Raw genomic sequence first — 15808 nt, 5'->3', positions numbered from 1 at the left:
TTCTCCATGTACGAGTAGATGGTACTTATGGTTGATCGACTGGAAGGCGAGAACGCGAATCTTCAGCGTAGGGTGGACCAGTTGTACCGTGAGAGCTTTGATGACGAGCCTAACCGACCCCGACTGATAGCCGGACTTGAGGAGATCATCCAGATGGCTAAGGACCGATTGGCATTGATGATTCCACACCGTGAGAGAGAGAGTCAGATTGCTCTTACCGCCATTGCTGATGAGCTCCGCCGAGTGATTAGCCGTCTCCGTGCCCCTGTTCCCCCATCACCATCCCCTTAGACTATCATATAGTCTACCTATCTCTAGCGTGTTGGTGATTAGTACTTTGATTTCCATTTGTACCTTTTACCCGGATTATTTTGGGTAGACTTTATTTGCACTTTATTTCCTGTTTGTACTCTATTTTGCACTTTTCATTGAACTACTGTTAACTTCGCACTTTGATTATCCCTATGATATTGCCATCTCATTACCATGTTATATACTAGCTTAGATAAAAAAATTGTTGAGTAAATTCTGTTGACCTCTTTTAATGTCTAATTCTTTCCTAAAATATCTCTTGAATAAAATCTCAGTCCTTAATATTTACCCTTGCTATAACTTGTCTATGCAATTATTGAACTGTGAATAAACTTTTCTTGTCTACATTCAGAATCATGCCTCCTCGTAGAGCCCGCAACACCAATACCAGGGATTATGAAGATCCATCACCCAACTTGGCTCAACTTATGCAAATACTTTACCAAAAATCTATTACACTTGCTCAACAACAACAACTTCTTCAACAACAACTTCAACAACTACCTCCACCACCAACCCCTACGACTTTCAAATCGTTCCAAGCTGTGAAACCCCCTGAGTTTTGTGGAACTTAAGACCCTGTGAAAGCTCAATCTTGGCTTAAAGAGATGTAGAAAGCCTTCACGCTAGTTATTGTTAGGGAAGAAACAAAGGTCGATTACGCGTCTTATTTTCTGAAAGGCGAAGTAAACTATTGGTGGGAGTCAGCCCGTGCTCTAGAAGAAGGAGAAGTTATTTCTTGGGATAGATTCAAGAAGATTTTCCAAGACAAGTATTTCCCGAGGTATATGCAGAGTCAAATGAAATTGAAGTTCTTTGAATTGAAGCAAGAAGGAATGACTGTGGGAGAGTACGAGAAGAAATTCATCAAATTGGCTAGGTTTGTTGGAGATTATGTGGACACGGATGAGAAGAAAGCAAAAAGATTTCAACAAGGATTAAAGCCTTGGCTACGATGCAGAGTGGCTGCTTTTGAATTGGCCACATATGCTGAAGTAGTCCAGAAGGCAATGGTGATTGAAGGAGAAAGTGACCAAAATTCAAAGGAAAAAGAGAGTAAGAAAAGAAAGTTTGGAAATAGTGGAGAAGGATCAGCTCCAAGAAGCCAAAGTGGAAAGAATTTCAAGAAGTTTGGATTCCAGAACCAAGGAGGATCCCGAAGCTTTAAGAAAGGTGATAATAAGAGTCAGAGGAATAGGATTCAAGGGCAAAGATTCCAGCAAGCAACAAATCCGAAGTGTAAATTCTGTAACAAAAGACACACATGTAACTGCAATAAGGCCGACATAGTCTGTTTCAAGTGCAATGCGAAAGGTCATTATGCGAATGAGTGCCAGAACCCGAAGCCTTCTATTACATGTTTTAAGTGTGGAAAGACTGGTCACATGTCGAGGGATTGCAAGAACCCCGGAAACAAAAAAGTTGATGCAATTAATAGCCGCACCTTTTAATCAAGCAATGACATCTTCTATTCCAATTTTTCAACTTCCTTCAAATCAACCTTCTAAATCTGCAACTCCAGTGTTTTCTCCCACCTATCCTGTTCAGGCCCGGACATTCAACATGAACATCAAGGATGTTGTTCAGAGTTCTGTAGTTGTGGCAGGTACGCTTTCTGTCAACAACACCAATGCTAAAGTGCTATTTGATTCCGAAGCTACTAGATCTTTCATATCTGAATCTTTTATTGGCAAGTTGAATTATGAAATTGAACTGTTAGTTGAACCCTTATCTATCATTTTGGCTAATCAAGAACGAGTATCTGTTAAAGATGTTTTCCTTCGGTGTAAAGTAGAGATTTCAGGCTATAGTTTCCCTGCTTCCCTCATACCTTTCCAATTAGGAGAGTTTGACGTTATATTAGGAATAGATTAGTTAGCAGAGCATGGTGCTCAGATAGATTGTAAGAAGAAGAAAGTGATTCTTAATTCCCCTCAAGGAAGGAGAGTAGAGTTTAAAGGGCAGAAGCAAGTTAAGACGTTTTTGACAATGATTCAAGCTAAAAGACTGTTAAGACAAGGGTTTGAAGGGTATTTGGCTCACCTAATTGATAGATCTAAGAAGACGCCGAATATAGGAAGTATTCCGATAGTTAGCAAATTTTCCGATGTATTTCCTGACGAACTTCCTGGATTACCGCCTGATCGTCAAATCGAATTTTCTATCGACATAGCGCCCGACGTGGAACTTGTATCAAAGGCAATTACAAGCACTATTGGATAAAGGAGTTATAAGGCCGAGTGTATCTCCATTGGGTACTCCAGTTTTGTTTGTGAAAAAGAAGGAGGGAAGTATGAGATTGTGCATTGACTATAGAGAGTTGAACAAATTGACCATCAAGAATAGGTATCCGTTACCTCGTATTGATGACTTGTTTGACCAACTTAAAGGAGCGACTTATTTTTCAAAGATTGACTTACGATCGTGATATCATCAGTTGAAGATTAAGCTGGAAGACATACCAAAAACTGCTTTCAGAACTAGATACAGACATTACGAGTTTCTAGTTATGGCATTCAGATTGACAAATGTGCCAGCCGCCTTTATGGATTTGATGAATCGAGTATTCAAGGAGTACTTGGATAAGTTTGTCATTGTGTTTATCGACGACATTCTAATATACTCAAAGACCGAGAAAGATCATGTTGAACACCTGAGAATTGCTTTGGAGACCATAAGAAAAGAGAAGTTGTATGCAAAATTTTTGAAGTGTGAATTTTGGTTATGAGAAGTTCAGTTTCTAGGACACATTGTCAGTAGGGAAGGGATTCAAGTTGATCCAGCAAAGATAGAAGCTGTAATGAACTGGGAAAGGCCGAAGACTCCGACTGAAGTTAGAAGTTTCATGGGATTGGCCGGATACTATCGAAGATTTGTGAAGGATTTTTCTAAGATTGCGGTACCATTGACCAAATTAACCCGAAATAATGAGAAGTTTGAATGGACGGAGAAATGTGAAAAGAGTTTTCAAGAATTAAAGCAAAAGTTGGTTACTGCTCCAGTTTTAGCTCTGCCAGATGATAAAGGAGATTTTGTGATATTCAGTGATGCGTCACACAAAGGATTGGGTTGTGTTTTAATGCAACACGGGAAGGTGATAGCCTACGCGTCAAGACAACTTAAGCCTCACGAACAAAGGTACCCAACTCACGACTTGGAACTGGCTGCAATTGTATTTGCCTTGAAGCTATGGAGACATTATCCATATGGAGAGAAATGTGAAATATATACGGATCACAAGAGCCTGAAGTACATTTTCACTCAGAAGGAATTAAATATGAGGCAACGAAGATGGTTGGAGTTGATTAAGGACTACGATTGCACAATCAGTTATCATCCCGGGAAAGCAAACGTAGTAGCAGATGCTTTGAGTCGCAAGGAGAGACTGAATATGTTGACCATGGCCCAAGAGTTATCAAAGGAATTTGAGAAAATGGAAATTAAGATTCGAGCTCCAAGTGCACCTATATAAATGATTTGTACGTTGACTTTTCAACCAGAATTATTAGGAAAGATCAAGAAGTGTCAATAAGAAGTAATGAATCAAAGGATGAATGAGTTGACCGGAGAAGAGATTTGCACTCAAAAAGACAACCAAGGAAATCTAAGATTCTCATCAAGAATTTGGATACCGAATGTGGAAGAATTGAAGAACGAGATTTTGAAGGATGCTCACAACTCAAAATTTTTAATTCACCCAGGAAGCACAAAAATGTATCAAGATTTGAAACAGAACTTTTGGTGGCCGGATATGAAGAAGGAGATTGCTCAATGGGTCTATAGATGCTACACTTGTCAAAGGGTAAAAGCCGAACATCAGAAACCGAGTGGACTCATTCATCCCTTAGAAATACCTGAATGGAAGTGGGAGCATATTTCAATGGACTTTATAGCTGGATTACCAAGGACAAAATCTAATCATGATTCTATTTGGGTAATAATCGATCGATTGACTAAGTCAACTCATTTTCTATCGATTAACGAGAGATTCTCAATGGACAAGTTGATTCATATGTATCTTAAGGAAATTGTTACTCGCCATGGAGTTCCAGTATCCATTGTGTCGGATAGAGACCCTCGTTTTAACTCTAGATTTTAGAAGCAATTCCAAGAACATTTGGGAACTCGACTCAAGATGAGCACTGCCTATCACCAACAGACGGATGGACAGAGTGAGCGCACGATCCAGACCATAGAAGACATGTTGAGATCTTGTGCCTTAGACTTTAAAGGAAATTGGGACGATCACCTACATTTAGTAGAGTTTTCGTATAATAGCTTACATGCCAGTATTGGAATGCCCCCGTACGAAGCTCTTTATGGAAGAAAGTGTAGATCACCCATATGTTGGGATGAAGTCGGAGAATGAAAGGTAATTGGCCCCGACCTGATTCAGCAAATGAAAGAAGTGGTAGATTTGATTCGAAATCGATTGATCGCAGCTCAGGATAGGCAACGAAAGTATGCTGATCCGCGCAGAAGGAATGTAGAGTATGAAATAGGAGAAATCGTTCTGTTGAAAATGTCTCCCTGGAAAGGGATAACTAGATTTGGAAAGAAAGGAAAGTTGAGTCCAAGATTTGTCGGACCTTTTGAGATTTTGGGTAAAGTTGGAAAAGTGGCATACGAGTTGGCTTTACCACCTCAAATGCAGCACATTCACAATGTTTTTCATGTATCATTGCTTAAGAAGTTCAACCCCGACACCAAATGTATCATAGAGAATGAACCAGTGGAGGTTGAGCCAGATTTATCTTATGTCGAGCAACCTGTTAGCATTCTAGATAGAAAGGATAAAGTGTTAAGGAATATGATAGTTCCTTTAGTTAAAGTTTTATGGAGAAATCCCAAAGTTGAAGAGTCAACATGGGAATTAGAAAGTGATATGATAGATGCGTATCCTCATCTATTTGCTTAGATTCTGGGGACAGAATCCTTAAAGGGGGGAAGGTTGTAACGACTGTAAATATTATGATATTATAAATCTATGATGTGGTATTTCTGTGCATTACTGTGAGTACATAAATTTCTAAATATTGTTTTCCAGTGATTATGTGCATTAAGTAAATATAAATACATTTTCTTTCGTGATGATTCGAATCTTCGTACAAATATTCGGATCTGGAAATTTTGTGCTTAGACTAATAGATAAATTGGTATAATGCTAGATTAAAATTTTAAGCTTTATTTACATTAAAATTTAGTTAAATTATATTTTTATGTGGTTTGTCATAGAAGTATTATTATTAAGAAAATTCTTTTGAAAATTATTTTTATTCAAATTTCTTGAAAATACTCTTATAAAATTTCTAAAATTTTAAAGTAAATTATGGTATAATTTTTGTGATTTATGGAATTGTACTTTATTTATTAAAATTCATTCTTTTTAAGCATATTTTTAATTCTAGAAAAATGATTACTAGATTACTAATGTGCCCTTGCATGCAAAATTCTTTATAAAAGAGACCAATGATAGGATTGCCATTTCCAACCCCACTCACTCATTTTGACCAAGTAAAATACCCATGTGCCCTTGCATGCAATAGTGTTTAAGCTTATAGAAAGGGCATATAAGTCATTTCTCCATTCCACTACCATTTTAACACAACAAAATCTAAAACACAAGTCACATTCTCTCATTTTGCACACCACTTCACTCCCTCCCTCCCCTTTTTCCTCCCTCTCGGCCGAAGCCTCCCCACCCCCTCTTCTTTTATTTTTTTTCTTTCCTTTTCAAACACTTTGATCAAGTAGCTAGTTCCCTCATATTTTCACCTTTATACGTGAATATTTAGCTCATAAAAGGTATGTTTAACTATGTGTTGATGTGTTTTTATAGCCAATATTTAGGCCTTGAATTCTCATGGATTAACGACTAAAATCATAAGGGCTTAAAGATATGGACTTGATATAATCTTGGAGGAGTATTTTTACTTCAATATTCCAAGTCATAATCATGTTCATAGCATTTGGCAATGATTTATTAAAAGAGCCGAATGTATATGGTTGATTCTTTAGAAATTTCTATGAAAATGACTTTGCATGTTGCTTGTAAACCATTTTGCTTCAAAAATGATGAGATATGATGTTTAAACTCTTGAATGCTATGCATATCTTCAATTATATTAAGTTTTAAGACTTGCATGTTAATTATAGCCCTTGCATGTTGAGATTTGCCTTTACATGTTGATTTATAAGTATTTTTAGACTAGGAACCATACTTGCTTGCTATGAGTTTTAATACTTGATTTTTATGAGATTCATGCCACGAATTTTATGTTAAAATGATAGATTAATTATTTCATGGCTAGAAAAGATTAAAATCAGTTAGGATCAAGTATTTAACCCAAGTATATAACTTGAGTTTTTGGCTTAAAACCCGAGATCATGATAGTAGTATTGTAGTTGATCTTTTAACCTCTTGGTACTTGATTTTCGTGAGTTGCATGCCATGTTTCCCTTGATTAAATCTATTTTAAAATGTATATGATGATAGGAGCATAAAATCAGTAGGTGTCATGATGTTTCCATGCATGTGTAGTTCGAATTATTTCCTTGAAAATGACTAAGCAATGGCTTGTCTTGTAGGTGTTACTTTGCATGTCCTTACAATTGATTGCTTGTTAAATAAATTTGTAATTCAACTTTGTGCACTATAGGTCATTAGGTTTTAGCATGATATTAGGCTTGGTTGTTGGTTTGTTCATTGGTTTTGATGGTTATGAAGGGAGTTAAGGTTGAAGGGATGCATTAGTCCTATTTGGACAGATTTTAGCACTAGAAGTTTAGGTCATTTTAGGTATGCATTTGTGAGGCCTTTTTAGGCCCAAGTTCAGTGGAGTTAGGACTTGGTATGTACTTGAGTCCAGAAGCTTTAGATTGGATAGAATCATGCATTTGGTTAGGTGCACATGCACAAAACCGAGAGGAACTGAAAACAGGGCAGATTTGGTACAAGTCCATATTTGACCCATTATAACCATGTTTTAGGATAAGTATTAATTGGTACATGGCTTATAATAGTATAAAGAAGTCCTAGGAAGCTTAACAAGTCATTAAAATCAATAATTGAATAATTTAGGTGAGTTTTAAGTTGGTAAAAAATAGGGTAGTTTGGAAACCAGGGGAGACTGATTTATGTCAACTTCCACTTGAGGCCTAGGGAGGCCCAAGTGAGGTTTTTCAGTCATTCCAACTCTAAGAGTTAGTTTAGAGTCTTAGGAACCTCAGAGAGTTGTTTTGGAGTGAAAGACCAAGGTGGAGATACCTCATTTCCACCAAAACACCCGAGAGTCACAATAAGAGTTGCATTCGGAAGCCTATGAGGAATGCATTGTGTTTAAGTGCCTTATGAGTGAGGCCTTGATGTCATGTCAAGTTTGGGAGTGCATTATGTCATAAGAGTCTATATAAATCATAATTAAGTGAAGGCCAAAGGTAGAAATGTATATTTGTGCCAAGGCACATAAGTGGTGCCAAGGTATGCATCCGGAAAGAGTTTAGAACATGCATTAGTTTTGTGAGTCATTGTGAGTGAGGCCTAAGTGTGCCTTACTACATTTAGGATAAGTTGTGGTCTGTAAAAGAAGAGTAATAGTATTAACCATAATTTTTGTATGTTACTTGGTTATGTGCATAAGGATCTAAAATAGTGAATAGAGTATAAGTATGTACTATTAACTAAATGTCATATTGCCATGATTACGTGTTATGTGGATTATGTGAAGCATATATCACTTGAAATTAAGTGTGTTAAGTGTATATATATATATATATATTTATATGAGTGTATATATATAATTTACGCGAAAGGGTAGTTAGCAAAAGTTATGACGAGGATACTATTTATTATAGGTTCAAGTAGGAGGCCAAGAAAGGAGCCCCTAGATGATCCCATTCAAGTACTCAGTAAGCGTAGTTCAAGCAAGTGAACTCTCAACTTATCTTTATAATTCCATTTCTTGTGATTGAATACCCTGTGAATGCTTGACTATCATTTAATAATATTGATTTGTCCCTGACATTACTCAATGATTGGATTTTGAACTTAGTTAATCGCTTCCATACTTGAATTGACCCCTTTTCCTCGTAACTCTGTGAATACCCCCTACAAATAGTTTCTTAATATATTATCCTTTGGAAAACCCAAACATCAATAGCATCCTCTCATTCGAACTTTGTCATTTCCCTTGTTATATTATCCTTGATCAAGAACCCCCTTTTGAATTAAAATATGTTATTAAAAAGGAATTGAATAAAATAATAAGACTGAGGCGCCAGTCACTGTTTTGAAACCTTAGTAGCAGGGAGCCTGATGGTTTTATATGGCCAATGTGTGCCAAGGATCCTCAATGGTTGTGAATCACTTGTTGTGTGGTTCGGAGCTTTGATGTGGGCTGATCACCCTTCATTGCTCATAGCGCTGTGTGATTTCAATTCCATTCACTTATTAAAATCCTGAACTTTACTTGAATAATTTATATTGTTGATTTACCTTCTGTTATTGTTTTATTGAGCATATGATGAACTGTTGTACCCTATTATTCACTTGATGAGTGTTTTGCTCATTAATATTGTTATTGATGTTATCCCTTCAGTTAAGCCCGAAGATGCCTCGTTTCAAGCAGACCGCGCGTAAGAATTGTGGTGTTCAGGGTATGCATACCGTCAGATGCTGGAGCAGGTAGGGAACTGGTTGTTCCCTAAGGTTTAGAGAACTTTTGGGAATTTAAAATTGGTAGATGTACTTGACTTTGGATATTAGACTTTTATATTATCAGTTGTTTAGATGTTGTTCAAACTCTTACCTGTGGATTCGGGGACTTGGAATTTATGGTTTTGTAATAATAGTTAACTAGTTGTAATCCTTCACTGCTTTATTTATCTTCATTACTATTATGGTTAGATAGTATTAGTGGGTTCGTCACATCATCACTATCAGAACTTGATGACTCAGTATCAGACTTTATGATGAGAGCCTTGCCTTTGCCTTTCCTTGAGGCAGCCACTTTGGGGATTTCCTCCTCAGCCTTAAGAGTAACTATCCTTGATTTTATCCCATGCCTCTTGCTCTTTTGATCCATCTCAAGTTCATGAGTCTTGAGCATACCATAAATTTCATCAAGAGTAGTTTCATTAAGAGCATAGTTGTCTCTTATAGTTGTGGCGTTCAAATCCCAGTTTTCAGGAAGAGCTAACAGGAATTTAAGATTAGAATCTTCAAGATAATATTCCTTGCCCACTAGTGACAGATCATTCAAGAGTTTGACAAATCTGTCATATAAACCAGTCAATGACTCATCATACCTTGAGTCAAAGTGCTCATACTCTTGAGTGAGTATAGTCCTCCTGTTCTTCTTGATTGCATCAGTTCCCTGACACCTTGTTTCCAAAGCATCCCATATCTTCTTTGTAGTCTTGTATTAAATTACCCTGTTTGACATGACATTATCAATGGCACTATACAGCAAGTGTTTTACCTTTGCATCCTTGGCAATCGATGAGATATCTTCTGCTGTGTAATCACTTTTCTCCTTTGGTACAGACTTTGCTGGCTGACCTGCAACAACAACAGAGAGATTGGTTGGCATATGTGGTCCTTCATTAATTCTGTCAAGGTATTCTGGATCTGTAGCTTCCAGAAACATAGCCATCTTCACTTTCCATATGGGGTACTCGGAGGGTCTCAGCACGGGAACCCTTATAGTCTCATATCGACTGTGGATTTGAGTCTTTGGAGTTTCTTCAGTTTTGGTGGACTTGGTTGGAGTTTCTTCTTCAAACATGATTATTTTTGGATCTTTAATGCATGTGTGTTAACAGATCTGCTCTGATACCACTTGTTAGGTCACACACACTGTAGGAGTGGGTTGAATACAGTGTATAATACCATCAAATCGAATTAATAACACAAGTAACAGAACACAGATTTATTCAATATAATAAACTCTGTTACAATGGAACTGTTCTCTCTTAGTGATGAACAAATATCACGAGAGCTGCTAGGGTTACAATGAATAATATTTTCGATAATGATAACACATATAGTGTAAACCCTATGCTTTGTTTATATAGACACACAGTTACAAGATAAGTTCTAATTGATATGGAATATGATTCTGTATCCTAAAATATATCAATCAGTTATCTTTTCTTCCAAGTATTCTATTCTTCATAGAATTCTTCTCCATGCGTATCTCTTCTTGTTTTAGTCTCGATCTTCTTTCCCTTCAATCAGCCACCTTCCTTATCTGAAAGTCTTCTTAAGTCCTGATGTTATCTTCTGATGAATATCTTCTGATAACTTAAGTTCTGATAACTTAGTTCTGATATCTTAAGTTATGACTTCATTATAAGTACTGATTTCCAGTTAAGTACTGATTTGTCCTGTTAATTAAGATCTGAAAACTAAACACAAATCATTATCAGACATGACATCATAAATATATCTAACATGTTATTAAGATCAGGGTTCCCAAAAGAAATAATTCAAATTTATGAGGGATTTAGGGTTCACATGATATGTTAAGGGACTATTGTAGGGTATTCATGTGGGTAAGAGGTAATATGTGATGAAAAGGGATCAATTCAAGTATGAAAGCAATTAACTAAATCCAAGGTCTAATCATTAGGTGATGTCAGGGACTATTTAATTTTATTAAAATTGTAGTCATGCTTTCACAAGGTATTTAATCACAAGAAACAAAATTTTAGAGGTAAGTTGAGAGTTCACTTTCCTGGACTATGCTTACTGAGTATTTGAATGAAATCATCTATGGGCTCCTTTCCTGGCCTCCTACTTGAACCTATAATAAATAGTATCCTCGTCACAACACTTGCTAATTACCCTTTCACGTATATTATATATATATAGATATATATATATACATATATATATACATATACACTTAAACTAATTACAAGTAATATATGCATCACATATAACAGATAGCAAGAAATGGCATGGCAATCTATCACTAAATTAATAGTACATTTAGATTCTATTTACTACCTTAATCACTTAAACAATTAACCATATAACAAAAAATTATCATGATCAATACTCCTACTCCTCCTTTGTAGACCTCAACTCAACCTAAATTTAGTAAGACACACTTGTGCCTCATTTCAAATGACTCACAAATGCAAAGCACACTACTTAACTTACCCGAATGTACACCTTGGCACCATTTGTGTGACTTGGCAAAATTATGAATTTCTACCTTGGGCATTTGCTATATTCTGACTCCTATGACTTATTATGACTTTAAGCTAACTTTTGCAATTAGTTTGACATCAAGTCCTTCAAGGGTTTTTAGCACATAAACGTAACGAAAACGTAAATTTAAATCTTAAAAAAAACTGAAACCCTCCGCAGGATCCATGTAAAAAATAATATTTAATTCGTAGTTCAGTATGTTTACCTTAAGAAGCTTTACGTCAATGGAAAGATGGAGGTCTTTAATAGCGATCCAAGAACGATGAACGAAAATCTCTAGCAGCTGCTCTTCAACTGTGAAGCACTCCACCGGTATCCACCAAGAGATCAATGTAATGGAGGAGGAAGAGGTTGAGAGAATTAGTTGCCTCCCTCTTGTTCTACTTTAGAATTAGGGTTAATTATTTGGGTTGAGGCAAATATGGTTTATAATAGTATATTTATAGGCAAAATTTTCAGCTGAAAATTTTCCATAAAATATTATTATTATTAACCCTTTAATTGATTATTCTTATTAACCAATTAACTAATAATTAAAACACTTTTTAATCATTAATCCCTTTTCTAAACACTTTAAAAAAATAATTCTCTCACTTGATCTAATTTCCAAAATTAAATTCTTAATTAATAATATTAAGAATTAATTAAATCTCATTTAATTAATTATTAAATCTGCCAATTAATTATTTATTTCATAAATAAATAATTACCAGCCATTATTAATTAATTCCCCGACCATTAAATCATTCTCTTTTATGGTGTGACCCTGTAGGTTCAATATTTAGCCGGCAGTAGAAATAAATAATAATAAAACTATTTTATCATTATTTATATAAATTCTCTAATTCATTAAATATGATTAATTAATAAATTAATCATATTTATTTTACATCGTGAGGGATACTTCTCAGCATATCGCGACTATCCGGATAATACGAATACACTGCTTAGAATACCAAGAACCTATTCAGTGAGTAGTTACCGTACAATCAATTCTTTCTACCCTGTAATGTCACGATTAAATACAAGGCATGAAACTTGTGTCAAGCCTATCTTATATAATCATTTGCTTTCCCATCCACTATGCTTAGTTCTATTTAATGTAAATTAGAAACTCATTTCTAATTTCATTCACTCTGGCCAGAGATTCCTGAACTAGCATAAGTGGATCAGCATTGAACATTCTCTTCCTTCAACATTCTCTTCCTTCACTAGAAGGGGTAGATCCTTTATTGATCATACACTATCTTCGTGTACAAATTCCTATACCCAGTAGAGCCCTTATAATTGTCCCTGGAGACTAAGAACTAAACCAAAGCATAGTTCAGTGTACACAAGATGACTATGATGACCTGAAGTCTAAGGATACTTGTACAACTATCACTATGTGAACAACTGCTGACACGTGAGTGAACTCCATCAGTTGTTCAGCTGTGTGAGTCATGTTCAGTGAACTTATTCTATAATAAGCACCTACATACTAGCTATAGTGTCACCACACAAATGTCTATGAGAACAGACATCATTCATAATGAAGCAAACATAGTATGTACCGATCTTTGTGGATTACTAATTACCAGTTAGTAATCCTACGACCAGGAAATATTTAAGTTTAGAATTATCATATTTTAGGTCTCATTATTATGATCTCATCATAATCCATAAAAACCTTTACTCTAAACTATGGTATATCTTATTTAAACACTTAAATAGATAAAGCCCGCAATAAAACCAAAACAAGTCTTTTATTAATATCAATGAAATCAAAACAGGTTACATAAAAGTTATTCCTAAATCATCATACATGATTGGACTTAGGACACATCTCTTTCAATCTCCCACTTGTACTAAAGCCAATCACTCTGGTATCTAATACCTATCTTGTCTTTATGACGATCAAAGTGACTTTGAGAAAGTGGCTTTGTGAGTGGGTCTGCTATGTTGTTATGTGTGTCAACTCTCTTGACGTCTCCTCTTTCAATACAATACAAGAAATGTTACCGCGCTCCCACTAACCTTTTTGTAGACACATGGTTCATCTATGTTTTTGATAAAACCAAACTCTTTGATTGTCTCATCAAAACGGATGTTCCATCTACGAGAAGCTTGCTTTAAACCATATATGGTTCGCAGCAGCTTACACACTAGGTGTTCATTTCCCTTGGAAAGAAAACCCTCTGGCTGTGTCATATACACTTCCTCTTCAAGTTTCCCATTGAGGAAGGTCGTTTTCACGTCCATTTGTCAGATCTCATAGTCATAGTAAGCAGCAATCGCAAGCAAAATCTGAATTGATTTTAACAGGGCTACGGGCAAAAAAGTTTCATCAAAGTCAATTCATTGCCTTTGTCTAAATCCTTTTGCCACGAGCCTGGCCTTATAGGTCTCCACCTACCCATCTGCTCCAATCTTTCTTTTGTATACCCACTTGCACCCAATAGGCTTAACACCTTCAGGCGCCTCAACCAGAGTCCATACTTGGTTGGTATACATAGATTCCATTTCGGATTTCATGGCACTATGCCATTTCTCTGAGTCAACACTACTCATAGCCTCATTATAGGTCAGAGGGTCGTCATCATTAATGATTGACAACTCATGCAATGTCTCATAGCCTCATTATAGGTCAGAGGGTCATCATCATTAATGATTGACAACACTACTCGTAACCCTTCCTTATGCAATGTCTGCAATCTATTTTTACTAATATGACCAAGTCCGCAGTGCCACAAGAAAGTGAGATTTTCATCATCCCTTTTTCTTTTATTAGTATGTTCAATTTGTAGTAAATTATGCTCTACGTCACATACATACAGACCACTGTTTAAAATACCGCTTCCATAAAGAACGTTATCTCTAAGAATTGAACATTTATTATTCTGAATAACAAACAAAAATCCAGCCAAGTCTAACATGGAATTGAAATAATTTTTCTCATAATCGAGGGAACACAATAACAATTATTTATAACAATAGTCTTGCCCATAGGCATATGTAAATGAAATGATCCTACAGCTTCAGCAGCAACTCTTGCTCCATTTCCCATCCGTAGAATCACCTTCTCTTCTTCAAGAGTCCTACTTCTCCTTAGTCCCTGTAACGAATTGCAAATATGAGAACCACAGGCGGTATCTAATACCCAAGTAGAAATTTGACTTAGTGACATATTAACTTCGATCATGAACATACCTGAATCAGAAGCGGTAGTCTCACTACCCTTCTTCTTCTTCAATTCTGCAAGGTAAACCTTGTAGTTCCTCTTCTATTGCCCCACCTTGTTACAGTGAAAGCAAACAGCTTTGCTCTTGGGGTCTTCAGCTTTTGGTGGAACCGGCTTTAACTCACCTACTTTCTTCTTCTTGGAAGGGTTCTTCTTCCTTTTCTTAGGATTGGAACCTTCACCAATTAGAAGAACAGAACTCTTTTTAGGAGAAAATTCGATTCTTCAACATGTTGTGGAGTTCAGGCAGGCTGACATCCAGCTTATTCATGTGAAAGTTTACAACAAACTGCGAGAACGAACTCGGAAGTGATTGCAAGACCTAGTCTTGGCTCAGCTCCCCATCCATGGAAAAACCAAGTTGTCCAAGACGTTCAATCAAATTGATCATCTTAAGTACATCGTCATTCACAGATGATCCCTCAGACATCCTACAACCGAACAGTTCCTTCGATATCTCATATCGAGCTGTCCTCCCTGCCACATCATACAACTCTTGTAGATGCATAAGGATAGTGTGAGCATCCATATGCTCATGTTGCTTCTGTAGCTCAATGTTCATGGAAGCTAGCATGATGCATTGAGCAACATTTGCATCATCTATCCACCTACGATACACAACATGTTCATCATTATGTGCATCGCTATCAGGTTCAGTAGGCTTAGATGAGTCAAGCACATATTCCAGCTTCTCAACCCTGAGAACAATTCTCAAGTTTCGAAGCCAGTCAACAAAATTAGGACCAGTCAACTTGTGAGCATCTAGTATACTCCGGAGTGATAGTGCAGAAGACATAATGAATATAGAAAATCTGTAAATGACGAACACATAACAACACTTAGCAAATATTCAATTCCATTTCAAGACACTATATGAATCGGGTCTTTATTCATAAGTGCCTCCCACTAGTTTATCTAATTTATACAACCCCTAAGTGAAAATTAAGCATTCATAATGCTAGTGGGAATAGGGATCCTACATTCCATCACACAACCTCGGTTGTAGCACAAAACATCATGTGACGTTCAATAGGTAGACAACTCTTGTCAATTACATC

General features: G+C 36.3%; 1 protein-coding gene across 1 annotated transcript; it reads left to right on the top strand.

Annotated features, from left to right (window-relative positions):
• Positions 1 to 1770: 1770 nt before the first annotated feature.
• On the top strand, positions 1771 to 2535 carry LOC141666298 (uncharacterized). Its single transcript, XM_074472288.1, has 2 exons — positions 1771 to 2103; positions 2209 to 2535. The coding sequence occupies exons 1-2, from the start codon at positions 1771 to 1773 to the stop codon at positions 2533 to 2535; spliced, it is 660 nt and encodes a 219-aa protein (XP_074328389.1).
• Positions 2536 to 15808: the final 13273 nt, after the last annotated feature.

This window comes from Apium graveolens, chromosome 6, assembly GCF_009905375.1.
Source record: "Apium graveolens cultivar Ventura chromosome 6, ASM990537v1, whole genome shotgun sequence".
Taxonomy (NCBI): domain Eukaryota; kingdom Viridiplantae; phylum Streptophyta; class Magnoliopsida; order Apiales; family Apiaceae; genus Apium; species Apium graveolens.
This window is presented reverse-complemented; position numbering and strand designations above follow the sequence as displayed.

Bases quoted from the DNA above. Each gene is read 5' to 3' on its own strand.
- LOC141666298 (XM_074472288.1), top strand. From the start codon at position 1,771: ATGACATCTTCTATTCCAATTTTTCAACTTCCTTCAAATCAACCTTCT. The intron at 2,104-2,208 runs GTAGAGATTTCA...CATGGTGCTCAG, and splicing joins ATGTTTTCCTTCGGTGTAAA to ATAGATTGTAAGAAGAAGAA.